We start from the raw sequence: 20,651 nt of genomic DNA on the forward strand, positions 1-20,651 counted from the left end.
ATCAATGTTCTTCTAAAGGCAATATTGAGAGGTCATTCTTGCCAATTACACCGAGCTGAGAAACTTTAGTACACAGCGTGCCGATAGCAGTGGAGAAACCGCTAGTGGAGATGAACCACAACAATTGCAATTGCAGAATAATGACTTTGCGCCTGCTGAATCATCCAGATTGAGACGGAGTCCAACTAGAATATTTTCATCAGGTTGCTTCCTGTAGGTTTGTTCTCCAGCCGCAAGAAAAGCTGAAATGAACCATGGTGGCATTCTTATGTTTGCTTAGGTAGTGGTAATTTGTAGGAGTACGGGAGCTTTGAAGATGTCGATTATGTTCCTTGTTAATTGTGAGCTTTGCTGAAACTCCACTGTCGTCATCTTTGTAGCGCATGCATGTTGAATTGTTCTTTTTTCTAGAATACGTAGGAGAGATGCATGTCGAATAGTTGACATATGCTTAGTTGATCTTAATTCATTTTATACACGAACAGATGAGATATGATTATTGTATCAGATTATTATCTAATTGAAAAACATCATTTCTCACCTTGCCATGCCTTTGGATCTTGCAAAACGTGTGCCTGCCCTATATTTTCTTATTTCTGCCACCTTAATTTCCCAGATACATCTCTTGTCTATAGAGTCAAATCGCTGGCACCAGACTGATTTCAAGTCTGTAGATCTGAACATTGAACAAGTAGCATGTAGTAGCATAGCCCTGAATTCAGGTCAACCAATAACCATGTAGACAACCAGAATCAGTCACCTGAAGCCACTAGGCTGAATTCTGGGATGAAGGAATTGTCACTCCAAATGAGGCTTCTGCGCAATTGCGCATATAGCATGTATGTGGCACAGAATGTACACCAGCGGTGACCGATGTCTTGTGCAAGTACAGTTCTGAATTGAAGGCAGAGATTGGAGACATTTCTCTGCATCTTCTAGCGACTCGAGGCCGGTTTCACTTAAGTCATGCAGAAGAATTTGGTTACCGAAGACAACCGGCAGGAGAAGACTTGACTGGCTGGCCTACGAACCGTTCCGGCAATCTTCAAAGTCAAGACAGTGAGAGCATGCGCCTTGACCGACGCCCTGTTTTCCTCGTGAAAACTTTCGCCGATTCCTGCGTAAATCGAACTGTTTCTTGTCAAACTCCCGTAAAATTCTTGCGATCCGAGCAGGCCACTCATGGACGGTCGATCCAGGGCATGGGAGTGGAATGCTCCCTCGAGGTAGCGAAAGCGATCCCTCGTGTGTTAGTGATGAAGTCACGCTATGCAATTACATGGGAGGAACTGATCCCAGATGATGCACCGTGTGCCGTTCTTTCGTTCTGCCAGCACCTCGTGAAAAGGTCAGCGTCGACGCTCTACCAACGCGTGGTGCAGTTAGCCCAGGCCGGCCGTCGCCTCACGAAACTATGCCGAAAGGGGCGTTCTGACTCGCTGCGCCGCGCTCTACCAGACTCCAAGTGCATCAACTGTGCAAGGCACATACGTGTTAGCCGTGTTGGCTAAGCCCGTACACATTGGAGCAGTATTTAGACGGCACCAGCACGTACCAGCTTGAGCTCGAGGCGGCCGGGAATGGAGTGTCCGAGCCGATGCTTCCGGCTCGCCGTCGGTGTGCTCGTCTTGCTCGCGCGCCGGGACGCGTTAGCGGCGCTGCCGGTGGCTGCTGCTTCTGCTGCAGCAGCAACGGTGCCGGCGCCGCGAGGCAGCGTCGTCGCGGCGGACGTGGCGGCGTGCGACGCTAGGGGGAAGAGCCGCAAGGAGAGTCCCACGGCGCGGGCGGCCCGCCGCATGGGCCTGCATGTCAGTGGCTCAAGCGGGGATGCCATCGCGCAAGCACGCTCACTTGCTGGTAATTTGGCAAGACTTTCATGCCTGGTCTGATTTTTTTTTTCAAATAAAGAGGACACTTTATTAATTACTTAAAGTTGGATTATAATTATGAGCAACTAGTTGCTTGATACATGCCCTGTGATCGGTCATGCCACACTGTATTATGACATAAACGTTTCACTAGCTAAGTGAGCTCGTGCACTATCAAATTCTGCTACCTCTTTATATGCTTTAGAATGACCTTAGCAAGTCGTCTTGCCACTTCCAATGCCTCCGGGATGATAAAGAAGGAAGATTGCCTCTGGTTCTTCCCTGACGATAGATATTGAATCACCGAGGTGCAATCTTACTCCATAATTGCTTGAATAGGGGTCCATTCACCTGCAAGCGTCGGGCCCTCCCTACAGGCAAGTCTCCACCTCCTCCGCATCACCAACATTGAACAGGACCCGCCAGGCCGACAGGAGTACCTTTCTAGTGTGATCCTGAATCACGACACATATCTCCGCCTTGCCATTATGTTCTGAAAAAGCTCTATCTACATTGGTTTTGATCCAGCCCTCCTCTAGCAGCCTCCATGCTAACCTCTTCATCTGGGCAACAAACGATAGAGACCTTGATCCACCCATTGGTCTCTTCCCCTTGCAGTCCATCATATCTTGTTATCAGATTGAGCATAGTATGTCCCAGTAGTTCTTTGGTCTGATTGTTCTTAAGATGCGTGTTTACACATGGTTTCCTTCAAATGTCCAACATAGATTTGCCTCAAATTCATATTCAAATTCAAATACCCCTTCCCTCACCCCTTCACTCAGGGCTAGATCCAGGGTAGGGGCTCTAGCCCTACTACTTCAAAGCCAATAGAAACCTCCCTAAGTCCCCTAACAATTTTGGACGAGGGAGAGGAAGAAGAAAACCTCCCCGAGTCCCCTAATATATCTTTTTTGTCATGTATGGCCGAGGGAGAGGAAGAAGAAAAAAGAGATAAAAAGATAAAGAGGAAGAAGAAGAGGGAGAGGGAGAGGTGGGTTAGCCCCGTAGCTAGTTCCTCTGCATCTGCCAATGCCCTCACTCTCAACATGTTTGGTTCGGAAGAGATCATAAAAGTTGTAAATAAGTTTCTTGAAAAGTATTGGTGCACGTGCAAGCGAGTTGCCACCGGGTTGAATTTCACTTTTGAGCATAGATTTAAACTTTTACGAACACAAACCAAAGCAGATGAAAGAGTGACTCGCCATAAGTGATTTTGTTATAACACCAATTAATATACAACTTTTTCGAGAGAAGGACAACCATAGCTAGAACAACTTCAAAGAGGGTATGTTGAAACGGTGAAATTTTACTAGATTTTGCCAGCAGTTTTACGAGAAACTATACAGCTTCAAAAGACCAGTCCAAAATCATCACGTTTCAAATGGTCCAAAATTACCACTAATAGGGATTTTTACGGTAAATAAAAATTTATCAGAAATCAACTGTAAACGTAATTTATCAGATTTACCAAATAAAATTCAAATATATTTAAATAAGGGGTTGTCTAGCTATCTGTCAATAGATTTTGTAAGTCAATATCTATCGAATTTTCATCTAATAAGAAGCTCCACATGCCAGAAGAAGAATCTGACAGACAATAAAAGAAAAAAATTTGTCACATTTCTAAAACGAGCCGACTTAGCATAAAATCACAAATCCGTTAGCATACTGTATCATCACAAGTGTAGCTGATATGCTCAAACAAAAAAGCTCACAGCTAATTGCCCACCAACTAACCTTAAATTTCTCACAACATACAACCGGTTCCACCATTAGAGCCCAAAACATAACAAAATAAAGTACCAATAAAAGGAAGATCTGAACGTGGTAATCACATGAAGATCCATACATGGCGAAGCAAGATCAAACAGTCGCATTGAAAAATGCAAAATATATAAACAAATGATGAACATGTAGACTCACATTCAAAGTGCAAATTGGTGCCAATTTTGGAGCGGATAAAAAAATAAAACAATAATATGATTGCAGGCACTGTGTCTGTGTGTAACAAATCACAAAATATCAGCATGTGAATTCAAATATACTAATTCATGTGTACAACATTATGCTAACTAAACAACAAATTATTGACAATTTGAAGTCAAATATCTTGAGAGGACTCATCCATCAGCTTAGCATTGACACTCCATAAGTCCATGAACTTGATCTCAAAAATAACACAATCAACACTACATAAACAAAAATTATAAGAATAAAGAGGTGATAACCATAGTTCGATAAACTTGTGTATTGTTTTGTTCAGGAGCAACCAATCTTAAACCTTTGAAAAGGCATATTAGCACTGACAAGATCACCCTCCGCATGCCTAATACACGGCGCATACATTCAAAAATTATAAACTTTATAAGATATAAACAAACATATACAGCTGTAAAATAGAGACAAAAATAGAGAGGATGCTAGCATGTGTAACAGTGTTAGGCGAGAGGTTTCAGTGCACCTCACTATCACATTAAGATGGTGCATGGAAGATGGGACCTTTTCCAATGTGGAAAATTGGCATATCACTATTAAGCATGGGCTTCTAATCTCCGTGCGCCCGTCAAAAACCACCTTTAGGCAAGTCCCGACGGCAAGAGACAAATATATGTAGATAGAGAAAGGATGACAGAGATATAGATGATATATGTATACACTGAGACAGAGACAAAGAAAAAGAGAGAAAGGGAGAGACAAAAAAAGAAATAGAGAAAATTAGGAAGTAAGAGAGACACTACACTTTACTGCGACCACACAAAGGACATTAGTTGATAGACTATATATTACATTGACAAAATTTGTGCGGTATAACCATCAAACAACTACGTGCACAGCTAAGCGACTACATATATAGGATTTGTGTTAGGCTATTCAACATTACTATATGTAAGCAACTCATTTTTAAACCCTTATGATGGCCATCCTTTTCATTTGGTTCTCCCAGTCAAAACACATGCATGACTACTCAAACTAAAGTAAGGCAGCATATTGAACAACTACCTACTTAGTAAAAAAAATTAGAATCTACACTTTGTTCTTCCAAAAAAAACCCATCCAAATTACACTTTTATCCTTCCCCTAAATCAAATACCGGCACTACGAAGCATAGACTAAACTCATCACACAATCATTCTAAAAGTCAAGACATCATATACCATCAGAAAGTTAAAATTGATCTCAATTTAGCCAAAACAATGTGGCCTACGAAATAGAAGTACGCACAATGTTGTAACCACAACTCACCAATTTGAAATAGACCTTGCAAGCTCGGTTCCTCTCCTTGGCTCCGGGATCCAACATGTCCAAACCTTCACAACAACACAATATAAAATTGCAGCCATGGAATGAACCAAAAAGCACAAAAAATCAAATACACAAAGAAAATAAATATCAAACAAAAAAGGGTTTGAAATCAACTGAATGAAGATAAAAAGCCCTCACTTGGATTTGTATCACCAGACTTCGATCTCCCCCTTCTTTGGAAGAATCAAACCACCAGCAATAGCAAAACCTGCAGGGAAATGGATGAATGGATGAATCACTCGCCTGAATTGATACACCTAGAAATAAATAATAGATCTATATCCTCAGACCTCAAGTTCCCTCACTTCAGACGAATCAAACCCCTAAAATGAGGGAAATATACAGAGAAAAAAAGATAAATCACTCAACAAATCGATAGATCTAGTACTAATCCCATGAACAAAACACAACAAACTTACCTCCAGATGCCGGCTATGAGATAGATTGGAGTGTAAGCGATTGGAGATGGGGAAGAACTATGTCGCCTTTGCATCATCTTTTTGTGAGGCAGGGAGAGGATGCGAGCAGCTGTGAAGAAAAAGAGGAGAGAGGCATCGTGAGCGTGATGGTTTGAGAGAGAGCGTGAGTCGACACGAATCTCCTCTCTCTAACGGGTTGCCGGCCTAAAAAACTCCAAATTTGATAACAACACAATACCTCAAAATCAGATTTGTACACTCCTCAACATAAATCCAATGGTCAAAGATTAGACAGATTTTTGCTAATAAATCTGATGACAGATAAATAGCAAAACTCTTTAAATAAAATTCAACTAAAATTTAAATAAAATTGCAGTAAATATGGCAAACTTTTTCTACCGTGATAGTAAACTATATATATCGGATATATGGGCCTAATTTTTTTCCCACCGCTACTACAGTTCACTATCCAATGTTGAGTCATCTCAATTTGAGATTGTCAGCTACTGCAGAGGATTCGTTTCCGAACTCACCTTCCCTTTCCCACTCGTTCATCCCGGACTCGCTCGGTCGCTCCTTCAGGCGATCCCGTCGCCCACGGCGCCGCCGCCGGGCGCCGGCTACGATTTCCTCTATGAGGAGGAAGGTCAAGAGGTGATCTCCTGCCGTGGCCGGTGACTTCCGTCTTCCGCGCAGAGGCGGCAACTGCTACCTGCAGGATGGGGGCAAAACCCGGCGCTGGTTCCTCCGCCGCCTAGTCCAAATCAGCCTGAGAAGGTTCGCTGTTCGGTTTAATGTCCTGTTCTGAATTTGGGGGCTATGCATTCAAGTTTGATGGCCCCGTTCTGTTTGCGATTATCGTGCGAATCATATCTGCAACCGTTGTTATCAGTGAAAGGGGCTCATCGCTCATGGCCTGATGCGATGTGGTCGGATATTATAGTGCAGCTTACGCCGGCTGATTCTACAATAGATCAGATTAGATCGTAGTAATTGTACACTAGTCGAATTTTATGCGTACCTTATTTGGGTGAAGGTTACAAGACATCTGATATAACATTTCTAGATACAGGACATCTGATATCTGAAGCGGTTGATTTGTATGAGACCAGAATTTTTTTTCTTTGGATGTGTACTTAGACTAGTAAACTGTATATGAATTATACATCCAAATACATGCGCCCACTTTAATTATGCATGCCTAATCTTCCCTGTTGAATTACCAATGGATAGTGCCATATGATTGGAAAACTTCTTGTTCCTTGCAACTTGTCTGTGAGTAGCAATGGTCATGAAGCCCACAATTTAGCGAAACTCTCAATTACCATTAGCATCAGTAAAATGAGCAAAACTGAACTTCACTTGAATCAAACTGTGGTTGAAAGCTTTAGCACTGCAGAATCCTTAATTCAGTGACTTCTCATTGCTTTAGGCAGTGTATGATCTAGACATTATTTCTTGTGGTTGTGGGTTACTGTTATAATCAGACAATTTTTTTGAGATGGTTCTAATTGGACATCATACAATGGACATACACACAAAAATTTAATTTCATACGGATATGTGCTCTCCATAACGACTATATATCCGGCCCTAACTTTAAGTAACAAATTAGTAATTTTCTTAATTTTATATCTGTATGTTGTGAGTACTCTCATAGGAATTTAGCCTCAAATTATTTCGTAGTTGAGATATCTCCTATTAAAGAACTCTTTGACCAGAGAAGAGATTGTGAATTCTAAGCATGTTGTCTAGCTAACTACCTTAAGAAGTGTGACATTTGCAATGCCAATTACTGATAGGATATAACAGACTCGTTTAACCTTGTGGTTAAGAATTCTTCAAAAGTATGGGAGGCTTAGAGGAGAATCTTGTACTTTGAGCTTGCCTATTCTACTTTCTTTTATTTTTCTCACCTGAGAGGCCCTTGGTTTTGCTGAACCAGAGATGGGGTCGTATGGAGCGCTTTTACGGTTTTTGATTTGCTAAATGGAAACTCTCATAGAGAAAACCATCAATAGCTGATACTATTATTTTCCCACATGCTTGAACTGGAAAAATGAAATCATAAATGACAATCCAGAGTCAAAACTGCTGCATTATATGGTAAAAAAAAATAGTACAGAGGGAAATGCTTTAATTTGTCATGTTCACATCTCCAAGGGAATGTACTTGTGACTAGCATATAAATCACTGTCTTCCCATTATTTTAAATAACTGTTTCATTTTAGTCATTTAGTCGTGCTTTTTTTCCCATCCCATTTCTTTGTCGTCATAGGATGATTGGATTGGCCTGCCACATTTACATGATGGTAAAACTTCTCTCCTAATCCAGATACTGAGAGAACAGATGCCAGAGAATTAACAAAAATAAACTCAGGGGCGGTTTCCAGAGGCTATGAGAAGAAGCTCAGGATTGCTGTGCCACGGAGGCATGGTTTTAAAGCTTTTGTGAATGTTACTCATCCTAATACTGAGAGACAAAAGGTCACTGGTTACAGCATCGATGTCTTCAAGACCTCTGTGGAGAAGCTACAATATCCTCCACAATATGAGTTTTGTGTCTTCGATGGCACTTACGACGAGTTAGTGCACAATGTATCCATAGGGGTGAGCATTGCTTCAACATACTTACATGGCATCTTTTTACAATGCTGGACTTACAATTTTTAATTTCTTACTACATTTGTTTTTCATTTCTTCTGTCTTTCTTTTCCTGTGGGATAATCAGGTCTATGATGCAGCAGTGGGTGATGTGACCATAACCGCTGAACGAGTCAGGGATGCAGACTTTACAATGCCATACGCACAGTCTGGTTTGTCTTTGCTTGTGCTCTCTGATAATGACTCGAAACCAATCCAATGGATATTTTTGGATCCATTAACTAAGGAACTTTGGTTTGCTACTGTGGGCGGCTTCTTTTTCACTGGCTTTGTTGTGTGGATGATTGAATGGCCCAGAAATCTAGAGTTTCAGGGATTAAGTTTGAGACAATTCAGCAATGCGTCATACTTTGCTTTCTCCACTTTGACGTTTTCCCATGGTCAGCACTCGAGCTCAAACTTCCTGACAATATTTGATAGTTTATAAGTGGTTTATAACTAGAATATCTCAAATTATGCCTTTCTGGGTTGTTCTGTGTACAGATCAAATAATTAGAAGCCCTCTGTCAAGATTTGTTGTGGTGATATGGTGTTTTGTAGTGCTGGTTCTAGTGCAGAGCTATACTGCAAACTTCTCATCCATCTTAACTGCAAAGAGGCTCCGGCCATTGGTGACAAATCTTGACCAGCTGGTGCTCAATGGGGACTACATCGGATACCAACATGGAGGATTTGTGCGTTCCTTTTTGATAAAGCAAGGTGTCCCAGTGAATAGGTTAAAGGCCTATATAAATCAAACAGAATATGCTGAAGCTTTGAGGAAAGGGTCAAAAAATGGAGGGGTGTCAGCTATCGTCGATGAGATTCCCTATTTAAATTATTTCCTCTCCGACCGTCGATACATGAAAGAATTTGAGATGGTTAGTCGCATCTACAGGACCCCTGGACTTGGTTTTGTAAGCTCCTTGTCCTTGCTTTAGTGCTTTGGTAGATTCGCTGTTCAAGAGTTTTGCTGCTAGTGTTTGGGAAAATAAAAAAGCTGGCCATACTGACCATGTCTTTGTCGCCAGGTGTTTCCTCTAGGTTCTCCACTGGTGCATAATCTCTCAATTGCCATCTTGGACCTGACAGGAGGCAACGAGGTCTCACAAATTGAAGAGAAATGGTTAGGCACGGCTGCACTATCGGTGGGTGTTGGCAGTCCCATTGCTGATTCTGCGCCTCTCACCCTGCGAAGTTTCTCTGGCCTCTTTGTCATCACCGGATGTGTGTCAACTCTCATGCTGTTGATAAGGATTGCCAGGTCGGTTTATGCCAGGTACACCAGAATGAAAGGCGCTGGTTTGCAAAATGCCGACACAGATGGTGGAGCTGCACGTCTCGGAGAACCTACTGCGCTGCGGGATGACATGGCCGACGGCTCTGTACCGGATCAAAGCTACCATGAAGTCAGGGATGAGAATTCTGTGGGTGCCTACGGGGGCGGCGGAAGCACTGGTGATGAAGAGGCTGGTCAAATCCAGGATAGCATGTACAACGGCTCTGTTCCTGAAGTTTCTGTCCAGATCGAGATGAGTATTACAGGCCATGGTGTTGGCATGCGTCTGTCGGCTGCAATTTGAAACTGTGGATGCAAGTAACAGTTTTTTTTTGGGCAGATAGTCACCAGTGTGCTGCAAAATTTTGTGTCATACTATCGCCCAAACTCTGAATAGACGTGTTAGTGACTGACGTGAAGACCTATCATTTGAAACTATTGCTATTTGATGGTCTTTTTAGAAGCAATAGAACCAGGAACAGAATTTTTAGTCTGCACCTTGGAAAGTAACCACATTGATTTCCAGAATTGTTCCTTTCAGACACTGTAAAAAGCACCAAAGTGATCAATGACTTAAACTTCCTGGATGCTTCTTGTTTTCGTTTCCGAATTTGGGGCAGGTGATAGAGGCATCTCTCGGCATTCCGGAGTGCCAAGTCATGCCAGAAAAAAAAGTACGGAAGAAAACCTTCAGGAGAAGAGAAGATTGACTGACCACTGACTACTCACTTGCATGAACCGTTCTGGTGAATCTCCGAAGTCACGTGAACGCGAGAACTTTTTCCAGATTCGTTTGTGAATCGAGAGCGAGGCCGTGGAACGTTTCCACGAGTTTGTGAGAGGGACGCATGCGTGGTGGATGGTTTCACCGTTTCTCTCTCTTCAGCCTGCGCGGCATGAAAGGGGCATGCAGCTTCTGCCACAGCGCGCGGTCGAGTTCGCCAGGTCTCCGCGCCTCGCGAAACTATGCCGAAAGTGGCATCCAGACTCGTTGCGTATTGAAAAAATAAAAAGAAAATAATACAACATATATTAATTATTGTCTCTTTATTAACTCATATGAGAAAAACCTTTTAAAAGAAAAAAACACATAAGTGAGTTTAGAGAACAATAGATATGCTTTTTATATCTCCTTTAGAAACCCAGTAGGGAAAATAAGACATATGATTTATGATCTTATGTAGATAATATTTCCTTAAAAATTATTTATGAGGAACTTTGTAAGTAAAACTCATGAAGAAAAAAAGAGTGCAATATAATATATAAACATGTTAAATTTAGGATGAGACTCCCTCCTTACAATTCTCGAAGTCGTTGCATACCAATTATATAAACATATCTTTGAAATGTTAAAGTTGGTAGGGACTTTATAAATAAATCAGTGAGATTATCACATAATTTAACTTTCAAAATGTTTATTTCCAACAAGGTGGAACCGTACAAAGGCATCTGTTAGACAGTGCCTTATGGATATCTTTAAACTAGCAAATTATATTTCTTGACATATTTCTAAGGCCAAAGTAGAACCCCTAAACCCCAACCTCTCTCTATCCGCTAAAAGATAACCAACTCATAATTACCAATATTATGTGTGCAAAGAAACCTTATATCTTAAAGTTTGACCACTGATGTGTTTAACACGATCATGATTGATTATATGAAAATTATGTAACTCAAAAATGCTATCATAAATAAATCTATTTGTACATGTGACGAGAACATGTTATAAAATTAATATTATATATTCTCTAATAAATATTGTATATCTGAAAAAGGTATATGATGATGATATGTATTTTACTCGATATAGGGCTAGATGTACCACCATACACTACAACAAAACACTTTATCAGTGCCGGTTCAAAATCGCTGTCAGTAGCGGGTTTTGAACTGATACTGATTACTCGGTACTGAAAATCAGTGTCAGTGCCGGTTGGTGGCACCGATAGTCGGTCTCGATTCAACGCTTTTTAGGCTGAAAAAAGTTTCAAATTTTTTTTCGCGGCCAGAGGCACCCGACCAGAGGCTGCGCATATGACCGCGCCTAATATTTGCAAAGTCACACGATATTTGCTCGTATGCGACAACCAAGACTCGAACTTAAGACCTCACAGCCTATGCGTGTGTGTGACCCCCTAATCATCTCAGCTATCATCCGTTCGTGAGTATAGTAGCAAAATAAATTCTTATGACATCTTCTGACCGAATATTTGAATAGCTATTTAGACATCTAAATAATTTTAAATGAAAAAGTTGTCAACTATAAAGTTGTGAATCTCTGATCTCAAGTGGCTATTTCTGAGGGGTAAAGCAGAACCTTGACGGAGCAGCGGGTGATGTGACCATAACCGCCGACCGGATCAGAGAAGTGGACTACAATGCCATACACAGTCTGTTGTGTCTTCGCTTGTGCTTTCTAAGAGAGACTTGAAACCAATCCAGTGGACATTTTTAGCACCACTGACAAAGGAACTTTGGTTTGCAACTGTGGGCTTCTTCTTCTTCACTGGCTTTGTTGTGTGGGTGATTGAGAGACCCAAAATTCCAGAGTACCAAGGATCAAATTTTAGACGGTTCAATACTGCTTCATACTTTGCTTTCTCCACTTTGACATTTTCTCATGGTCAGCGGCTTCAGCTTTACTCCCTTTTAAGTGGTTTAGTTAATTTTTAAATTAGTTTTTAAATAATCTGTCAGTCATCATGGTTATTCTATGCACAGGCCATATCATTAGGAGCCCGTTTTCAAAGTTTGTTGTGGTGATATGGTGCTTCGTAGTGGTGGTACTAGTGCAGAGCTACACAGCAAGTTTTTCATCCATTTTAACCACAGAGAGGCTCTGTCCTACGACAAGTTTGGAACAGCTCCTCGTCAATGCTGACTATGTTGGGTACCAGCACGGATCATTTGTGTACTCCTTGAGAAACCGAGGTTTCAGCAAAACTAGGTTGATTCCTTACTCGAAGGAAGTGGAATATGCAGAAGCTTTGAGGAAGGGTCCGAATGGAGGTGTGTCAGCTATTGTTGATGAGGTCCCCTATTTAACTTCTTTCCTCTCTGACACTCCATACCAGAACAAATTCCAGATTGTAGTTGATCACATATACAAGACCGCGCCTGGACTTGGTTTTGTAAGCTTCTCAATCTAGTGTTTTGGTAGATTTAGCTTTCGTTCTTCAAGATAAATCGTATGTTTTTTTGTAAGCTTCTCATTCTGCATTATGGGCAACATCTCTGACCTTGATCAACCCCACCCTGAAGCCAGAAATGACGATCACCAAGGTGTCTATGGGAGCGGCGCCAGTGGTGATGTCGAAGAGTCTTGCCGGACCCAGAATGGTACGGGCAACAACTCTGTCCGTGATCAACTCCCCCGTGAAGCAATAAGTAATGACTAAAGAGAGCTTAGTGCAATGCAGAATGGCGTGTGCGATGACTCTGTACCCGCACAATCCTTCCAGATCGAGATAAACACTGCCTGAGGTGCCGGACCAATCCTGCAGAGTCTGCTTTGAGACTGCAAAGGCGAAAAAAACTTCCATCTTCCGTAGTTGTATAGCCATGAACATCTCTAGCAAGTAGCAACTGCCGACAGGGATGCTGTGCCTGGGGGCGTATATTTGTTACAGACACATGCTTTAGTTCACTTTGATTCTGAGAGTGAGATGTAGATGTTTTCATTGACTGATGTGTATCAGTATATGTTTATCATTTGAAGTTCATTATTTGACGATTGGCAGCAATGGTGCCCTAGGTGACCAGTCTTATCTAACAAAGAAGGGGGGGGGGGGGTTAGATTTTTGCCACCGAGTGGCATGTGTCAGTGACACACAAAAAGTGGCAATTTGCCACTCATAATGGCAAAATCTAAAATTCCCCAACAAAGAATAAGCTTATGTTTCCGCTTCCTGGATTATGTAGTGAACCTGGTGATTCTGCTGTCGGAATAGTGGCATTGCCCCTGCACCATATTGATGCAGATGTGAGCACTGTCTGAAGACTGGAGCCTCTGGTTTTGCTCCCCTGTTGGTTTGTTGTCAACTAGAGGAGTTCAGTCTTGCTCTTTGGACGGGTTGCTTCCTGCGATCGTCATCCGAGTGTTGGTTGCTGAGTTTGGAACAGGGTCGTTCGTCATGATTCATGTGGAAATTGAACTGTTTTGTTTGAATTCTTGTACAATTCCGGCGGACTTATATGTATGTATGTATGGTTTCCTTCTGTTGTTTCTGGTCCTTGTAGAAGGCATTCGTGACTTTCCTAGCTTTTTTTTTTTGTCAAGGGGTAACTTTTCCTTAGATCAAGTGTAGCACAGACATTAAAAAATGCAATATGGAAAGAAGAAAAACGCAAAGAAAAACATAGGTCATGTCGCTGACACCTCAAAATTCATCTATCGTCGCTAAACATGATCGAAAATATAGGAGCCGAAATCCGCACAGGGGCCACATTAAAAGCCATTAGATTTTTAACATCCACCAAGAGTAACATCCGGCAACCAAGATGTATTAAGGACGATGAAGGTAACCTCTCCAGTCAGAAAGAAATCTAATGTCATCGAGCACGCCAACGACTCGAAAGAGAGAACCGCCACCTCCAAAAAACACGTCATCGACCCGGACTTAAGCCAAAGGTCACGCAGCCAAATCCAAAAACTACCAGCCTGTGGATGGATTTGACTCGAAGGAAGCCAAACTTCCACCACCACTACCGACCTCCCGGAGGAAAAAAACTCCTTCACATCAACACCACAAACCGACACCATCCAGAAACTAAACCAGATACTAAACCTAGAAAAAAAACCCTAAAAAATATACACTATGAAAATAAAATACTACTAACCACCGAGAAGCCCAGCCACCTTCCTCTTCCGATGCCGGAAGGCCGTCAAAGTAGAGGGGGCCGCTTTCGTCGCTTTTGGAATGCTCGTGAGAAAGGATAAAGTGGGCCATCACATTCGACATGACCAAAACTATAGCCAGGCCAAGTGGGCCACCTCAAGAAGCTGGAGCTTGTGGCCCATGGGTCCGTGCAACAGATCCGAACTCCCAGAAAGGTCAACCCACGCCCACTCGCCGGCACGGTCTCCAATCTCCATGGAAGACGTGCGCGTGTAAAAGAGAACGGACCTCATGCTTGCTTCCTCCTCACTCCCCTCGCGCGTGCCTCCTCACCACTCGCTAATGAAGATTAATCCACCAATTAGCTAGTATTTTTATTTTCTTTCTATCTAATAAAAAACTATAAATTCAAATAATTTACTAATTTCTATTATCATCCTATTTGTTAGCATCTTCATCTCTTATTGACTACGAATATAGAATTTATTTTACTAATAAAAATAAATAAAAAATTAAGAGAGAAATTAACATGTAATCTTCTTTTAATTTTTTGAATCCTATATAAAATTAAACTACGACATCGTTTTCGATGTATTCGTTCGATAATATTTTCATAACGTATTCATATCTTTATAATTTAAATTTATAATTGATATTTTTTCATATCTATAAAAGTACGGCCTTAGTTGCGCATTGGTGTTATCTTTACTCTTTTCTTTTCTTATTTCTATTTTATGATTGACCAATATAAACATCACCTTTTTTGCTTCGCCCATCTCTATATGCCACGGGCATTATCCTATCTAATATTTATATTTTTATCATAACTCATAAATACTTAGCTAAGTCAATCAACTATTTAATTAACTCGTGGTGGCCGAGCCACAAAGCTCCCCGCCCCACACTCCCTCTCGAGAGAGCCCGCACCCGACTGCTCGACCGACGGCCGGTCCATGTAGAGCACGGAGCACCCGGCTTGTCGGAAGCGCGAGAGGAGAGAGATGGGGGCGGAGGCCGGCGAGCCCAGCTCGTTCCTCAGGTGAGTGGGCTCCCCCCCCCCCCCCTGCGCCTGCTCGATACTTCCCCTTCCGTTTCCCGTCGCTCCCCATCGCATCGCCTGTGCAGCTTTACTCTCCTGCCGTGCGATTGGGTCGGGGAGGGGCGGGGCGGAGGGATGCAATCCTGCCGCTGTGCCTCGCTGATTTAAGGATTTCAATAGTTGGGTAGCCGATGGTTTCTGGAACCCGAGCCCACGAAAGGAAGGCTCGATTCGATTGTGTCGGATAGTGGAATCAGCGGCGTGCGGGGAAACATTTTCCGAATAGAATTTTTTGCTGCCATCAACGCACGCACAGCCCTGCGACAAGGCCATTGCATTGCGCATTCCGCATGCTAATGGCTGAGGGAAGATCTGGTTCTTTCGTAGATTGTACTCAACTGTCTGACCGCCTGATGTGGTGCCATAATTAAACTGCACATGTGTTTGTTCGTGTTAATTAAATCGAATGTGCTAGATGTCAATTTGTTTAGTTGTCATCATGTGGATTTAGTATTAACATTGGAAAAAAACGGGGCCACATTTTGGATCTATTAAAGCCATTAGAACGTAATTGTGGTATTGGCTGATTGGTTTACCTCATCAACACCTGAGACTAGAGCAGCCATATCTTCAACGAAAAAAAAAACAATTTTTTAGCTACAGGTTCAGTCCAGGTTGAAGTTTGAAATGCATTGAAAATTCTGACCATTTCCCTGTATATCTGCTTGCAGCTTAACTGCAGCCTTTTCCTATGGAATTGCATCTATGGCAATGGTTTTCGTGAACAAAGCAGTTCTTATGCAGTATGTTCACTCCATGACTCTTCTCACTTTACAGGTATTGCTTATTACCGAACATCACAACCAACAAAACATTTTTTGTTTCTTTGTTTGACTGAACCTTATGTTCAACTTCTCCTTTACTTCTGCAGCAAATAGCCACAGCGCTTCTGATACATTTTGGTCAAGTTCTAGGAATGTCTAAAAGAAAAGATTTCAGCTTGACAACAGCAAAAAAGCTTCTTCCAGTGTCACTTTTCTACAATGCAAATGTGGGATTTGCTCTAGCAAGCTTGAAAGGGGTTAACATCCCTATGTATATTGCAGTCAAGAGGCTCACTCCCCTTGCTGTATTGGTCGGTGGGTGCGTACGGGGAAAGGGGAAGCCACCAACACCGGTAAGACTGAACATATTCCAAAATGCATCGGCATTGTCACCGAAACCCTTGATCTCCTAATGTTCTTGTTTCAAATTTTCATCATATGCGACTAGAAAGATCAGACTTTTGGGAAATGTGGTTTTCCCTCTGGGAAGGAACAGCTCTTTACTGTAATATGGAAATATCCTGATCAGTTCAAATTTATTTTAGGTCACTCTTTCAGTTATCTGCACAGCCGCAGGTGTCCTTATTGCAGCACTTGGAGATTTTTCTTTTGACTTATATGGATACTGCATGGCTCTAACATCAGTCTTCTTCCAGGTTGTGATATTTCTACTTATTTCGTCTAAGATAATTTGTATTTTATCTTTCTAGCTGACAGCTGAATGTGTATGCAGACGATGTATTTGGTTCTGGTGGAGAAATCAGGTGCCGAGGATGGTCTTTCCTCAGTGGACTTGATGTTTTACAACAGCATATTATCACTTCCATTTCTGTTTATCCTCATTATAGCAACAGGAGAATTCCCCCATTCTCTTTCAGTATTATCTGCAAAGGTTAGTAATATGAATACAGCATAATCAAATTTTAATTAGCACATCTAAGGTAGCCATCTCTGTATGCTCCCTTCTCAAAATGATGACTAGAGATGATTTTCCTGAGCTTCTAGAGCAAATGGTTTTACACTTCGCTGTTGATCATCATAAACTTGTTGTCAGTTTCTGTATAAAATAATGTTCACTTTGCTCTATGCCTCTATCCTAACTTGCATTATCTATTGACTCTTGAAATGCAGACAGACTCTCTGTCGTTCAGTGTTATTCTTGTTATTTCACTGGTGATGGGAATCGTTCTCAATTTCACCATGTTTTGGTGTACGATCGTGAATTCTGCTCTGACTACAACAATAGTAGGAGTCCTCAAGGGTGTTGGGTCTACGGTAAGTTTACACCCTTCTGTATGAGCACTTTAATATGTAACTGGAACGCTTGATGCAATTTAGCTCTAAAGAACAAGGTTTAAGTACATCTTACAACCTTTTTTTTTCCTCTGGTTGAATTTCAGACCCTTGGTTTTGTTCTGTTGGGAGGCGTGGAAGTGCACGCTCTTAATGTTACTGGATTGGTGATCAACACATTTGGCGGTGTCTGGTACTCCTACGCAAAGTACAGGCAGAAGAAGAAAACACTGCGAAAGAGTGTACCTGATGAAGAATCACATCACCACAAGTAGCACCAGACAGTAAACGTGTAGTTATAGTTCATTCTTTACGCGGATAATAACTAAATATCACTTTAAATCCATTTTTCTGGACTCTCATTCCGCCAGCAGCAAGCAGCTGGTGCAAAGGAAGGGACGAACTCGTTTCCCTTTCTAAGACGAATTTGTTTCCTCTCTTTTCTTGTTGTAACTTTATGAGTTAAAACCCATAGTAGCATAGGAGAGTGAAATCAGTGAGCTTAAGCAGTAGCTCAGTTAGTTAGTGCTTCTAATAGAGGGGACGGTTATCCGAGCTCGAACCTGGACACATCAATTTGTGTGTACCTCTTTGATAAACTGGTTTTAGCGAGTTTCATTGTCAGCGAGGGTTCGCTACTCTTAAAATTAAAAAATGGTCGAGAAAAAAAAGGGAATGCTGTTGTTGGAATGGTAATCATCATGTGACTTGTGCTGCTGCTGCTTCTTCCTTTTTGAGAAACGGCTGAAATAAGGGAGACCACCGGAATACATCGGTTCTGCTGACTTCCAAAGTTGACAGTTCCACTGCAAACAGAACCTGCAGAGCAGACGAGAGACGACCGACTGGCTGGCTGGCTGACTGAGGCCGAGTTCCGCGGCCGGAGCCGACGACGATTTACGTTGCCGTCTTGAAGAATTAAAACTCGAGGTCCATTTCCATGGCATTCTGGCTCCACCGAGTCTTGGGTCAAACGCCCCAGCCACAGCGCCACTGGAGATAACTCTAAGCTATTTCTCGCCGATGCGGACGGTTTTGCAGTAGAAGTATCGCCGTATAATTTGTCACATCGGTAGCTCTCCACGCGGCTGCGCACGCCTACAAATACCGTGCCTCGTCAACGACAGCAGCAATCAGTTCATGGTGAAGTAACATGGAGGGGTCGATGAGGCGCCGCCGCTGTCTCAGCCTTTCTCTCGCTTTGCTCCTTCAGCTCTCGTTCTGGGCGGCGGTGGCTACATCAGTGCGTGCCGGTGTCGTGCTGGACCTGACGAGCGACGTGGGGAGGAAGAGCCTCACCTGCATCTCCATGGCACTGGACGACTTCCACATTTATGGCAGGATCTATTTTATCATACAGTGATATTATCAGTGATAAACAGTTTTATACCGAATAAAATAACTTTATTGTAACAAATAATAGACGACAGAGAGAGAGGAAGCTGACGGGCAGGTTCCACGCGGCAGAAAGAGAGGGCGGGAAAACGGACGTCACACTTTGCAAGTTGTGATTTTTCAAGTGTTAAAACACATGAATTGATCTTAAATGGAACCTATAGTTCATACTATTCGTGAAGTCGTGTTGTCTTGATTTTTTCTTGATAAAACTTATTTCTAGTTTTGAAGTGTGTTGGGTGATTAAAATAGGAAAAAACCATCAATTTTATAAAAAAAATTATTAAGACGTCTATTTATCACACTCTAATCGTTAATCTCATTCCTATATGTTTATTTTAAGGAGAAGCTGGAGAGCAACCTATCAAGGTTTATGTTGATCATATGGGTGTTCGTCGTGCTTATCTTGACATCAAGCTACACGGCAACTGCGTGGGGTACCAAAAGGGTTCTGCCGTGGAGTACTGGCTGAAGGAAATAGGCTTCCACAAGAACTTGCTGGGTTATGACACAGTGCAGGCATATGCTGACGCCCTACAGCGGGGATCAGACAACGGAGGGGTCTCTGCAATCTTTGACGAAATCTCCTATCTGAAGATCTTCCTGTCAAAGTACTGTGAAGGTTACACCATGGTTGGCCCAACCTACAGGTTGGGAGGCTTTGTGTTTGCAAGTCCCTTTGCCTTTTAATCTGGTATTTCATATACTGTAGAACGATCAGGATTTGTTTTGATTTTCGCTTTATGTGTTAGGCTTTTCCGATAGGGTCACCCATGGTGCACGACGTATCGCAGGCCATCATGACGCCTGCAGTGCAGGAGGAGATGGCGTGGACAGAGAGGAAATTGTTTGGCGACCCAGGAGCATGTGGTAGCGAGAGCGGCAGCATCACCTCATCCAGGCTCGGCTTCAGCAACTTCGGTGGGCTGTTCCTCATCAGTGGCATCACCTCTGGCCTTGCGCTCCTCATCAACCTCTCTATCCTCGTCTACCAGGAGCGAGACAAGCTCAGGGCTGAAGTGTCTCGCGGGGTGATGTCGCTGCCGAGGCTGCACGCATGGGTTCAGCGCCTCACCAGCACTGAGCACCGGGGTTCGTCCATCTTTAGGTGGCGGCAAGATGAGCCTGAGAGGAATGGCCACGGAGCAAATCAGCTTCAGGAAGATGGATGTTAGGCCGGTGGCACGGAAGTCGGCAAATAGTTGGCGTAAGGGAAGCAATTGTAGTTTGCTTCCTTTTTTTGGAGACGAATTTGCTTACTTTCTTGATATTATAGCTTTATGAGTTAATAGTCAGTAGCATGGGAGAGTGAAATCAGTGAACCTCGTTGTGGTAGTCGTCATCATCATCACGTGAGATATCAAAATTGTGTTTGCATTTACTCCTGGATTGGCAGACCAGAAGATATTACGATACTGCGTTTTACATTGGAGGTCTTGATTCATATTCGAGCATGTATTTGTTTGAGCATGCAAAGCCTTGGAAGCAGACGTCCGAATCTGAGAAAACACACTTCTCTGAATATTGGTTGGTTCAGGGCATGGATTATAGAAGCGAGGCCAAGGTACTCTGAAGTCTGAATCACTGAAGGGTTCGTGCTCAATTTGTTGCCGCCGAATTTCCATTAGTCTTGCACTTGGTGAATCTCCTTGCTTTATGCTTTTCTTGGGAGGAGCAATGTCCAAGATCATCGAAATTCATCGGTTCTGCGCCTCCGCCGCCTCGCACCGTTCCTCTGGGAAGAAAA

The 20,651-nt window shown here is 42.5% G+C and overlaps 2 protein-coding genes and 1 pseudogene across 2 annotated transcripts; all 3 read left to right on the forward strand.

Annotated features, from left to right (window-relative positions):
* Nucleotides 1-1,580: 1,580 nt before the first annotated feature.
* On the forward strand, nt 1,581-10,106 carry LOC133930243 (glutamate receptor 2.8-like). The gene is made up of 5 exons (XM_062376896.1): nt 1,581-1,857; nt 7,929-8,203; nt 8,325-8,637; nt 8,741-9,153; nt 9,268-10,106. Exons 1-5 carry the CDS (start codon nt 1,581-1,583, stop codon nt 9,817-9,819), a joined length of 1,830 nt encoding a protein of 609 aa, XP_062232880.1. The 3' UTR covers nt 9,820-10,106.
* A 316-nt stretch (nt 10,107-10,422) lies between these two features.
* On the forward strand, nt 10,423-20,331 carry LOC133930244 (glutamate receptor 2.8-like; annotated as a pseudogene).
* Nucleotides 15,235-18,121, forward strand: LOC133930718 (UDP-galactose/UDP-glucose transporter 7-like). The gene is made up of 7 exons (XM_062377435.1): nt 15,235-15,392; nt 16,124-16,229; nt 16,324-16,569; nt 16,762-16,872; nt 16,950-17,108; nt 17,348-17,491; nt 17,617-18,121. The coding sequence occupies exons 1-7, from the start codon at nt 15,355-15,357 to the stop codon at nt 17,782-17,784; spliced, it is 972 nt and encodes a 323-aa protein (XP_062233419.1). The 5' UTR covers nt 15,235-15,354; the 3' UTR covers nt 17,785-18,121.
* Nucleotides 20,332-20,651: the final 320 nt, after the last annotated feature.

Source organism: Phragmites australis, chromosome 10 (assembly GCF_958298935.1).
Source record: "Phragmites australis chromosome 10, lpPhrAust1.1, whole genome shotgun sequence".
Classification (NCBI taxonomy): Eukaryota; Viridiplantae; Streptophyta; class Magnoliopsida; order Poales; family Poaceae; genus Phragmites; species Phragmites australis.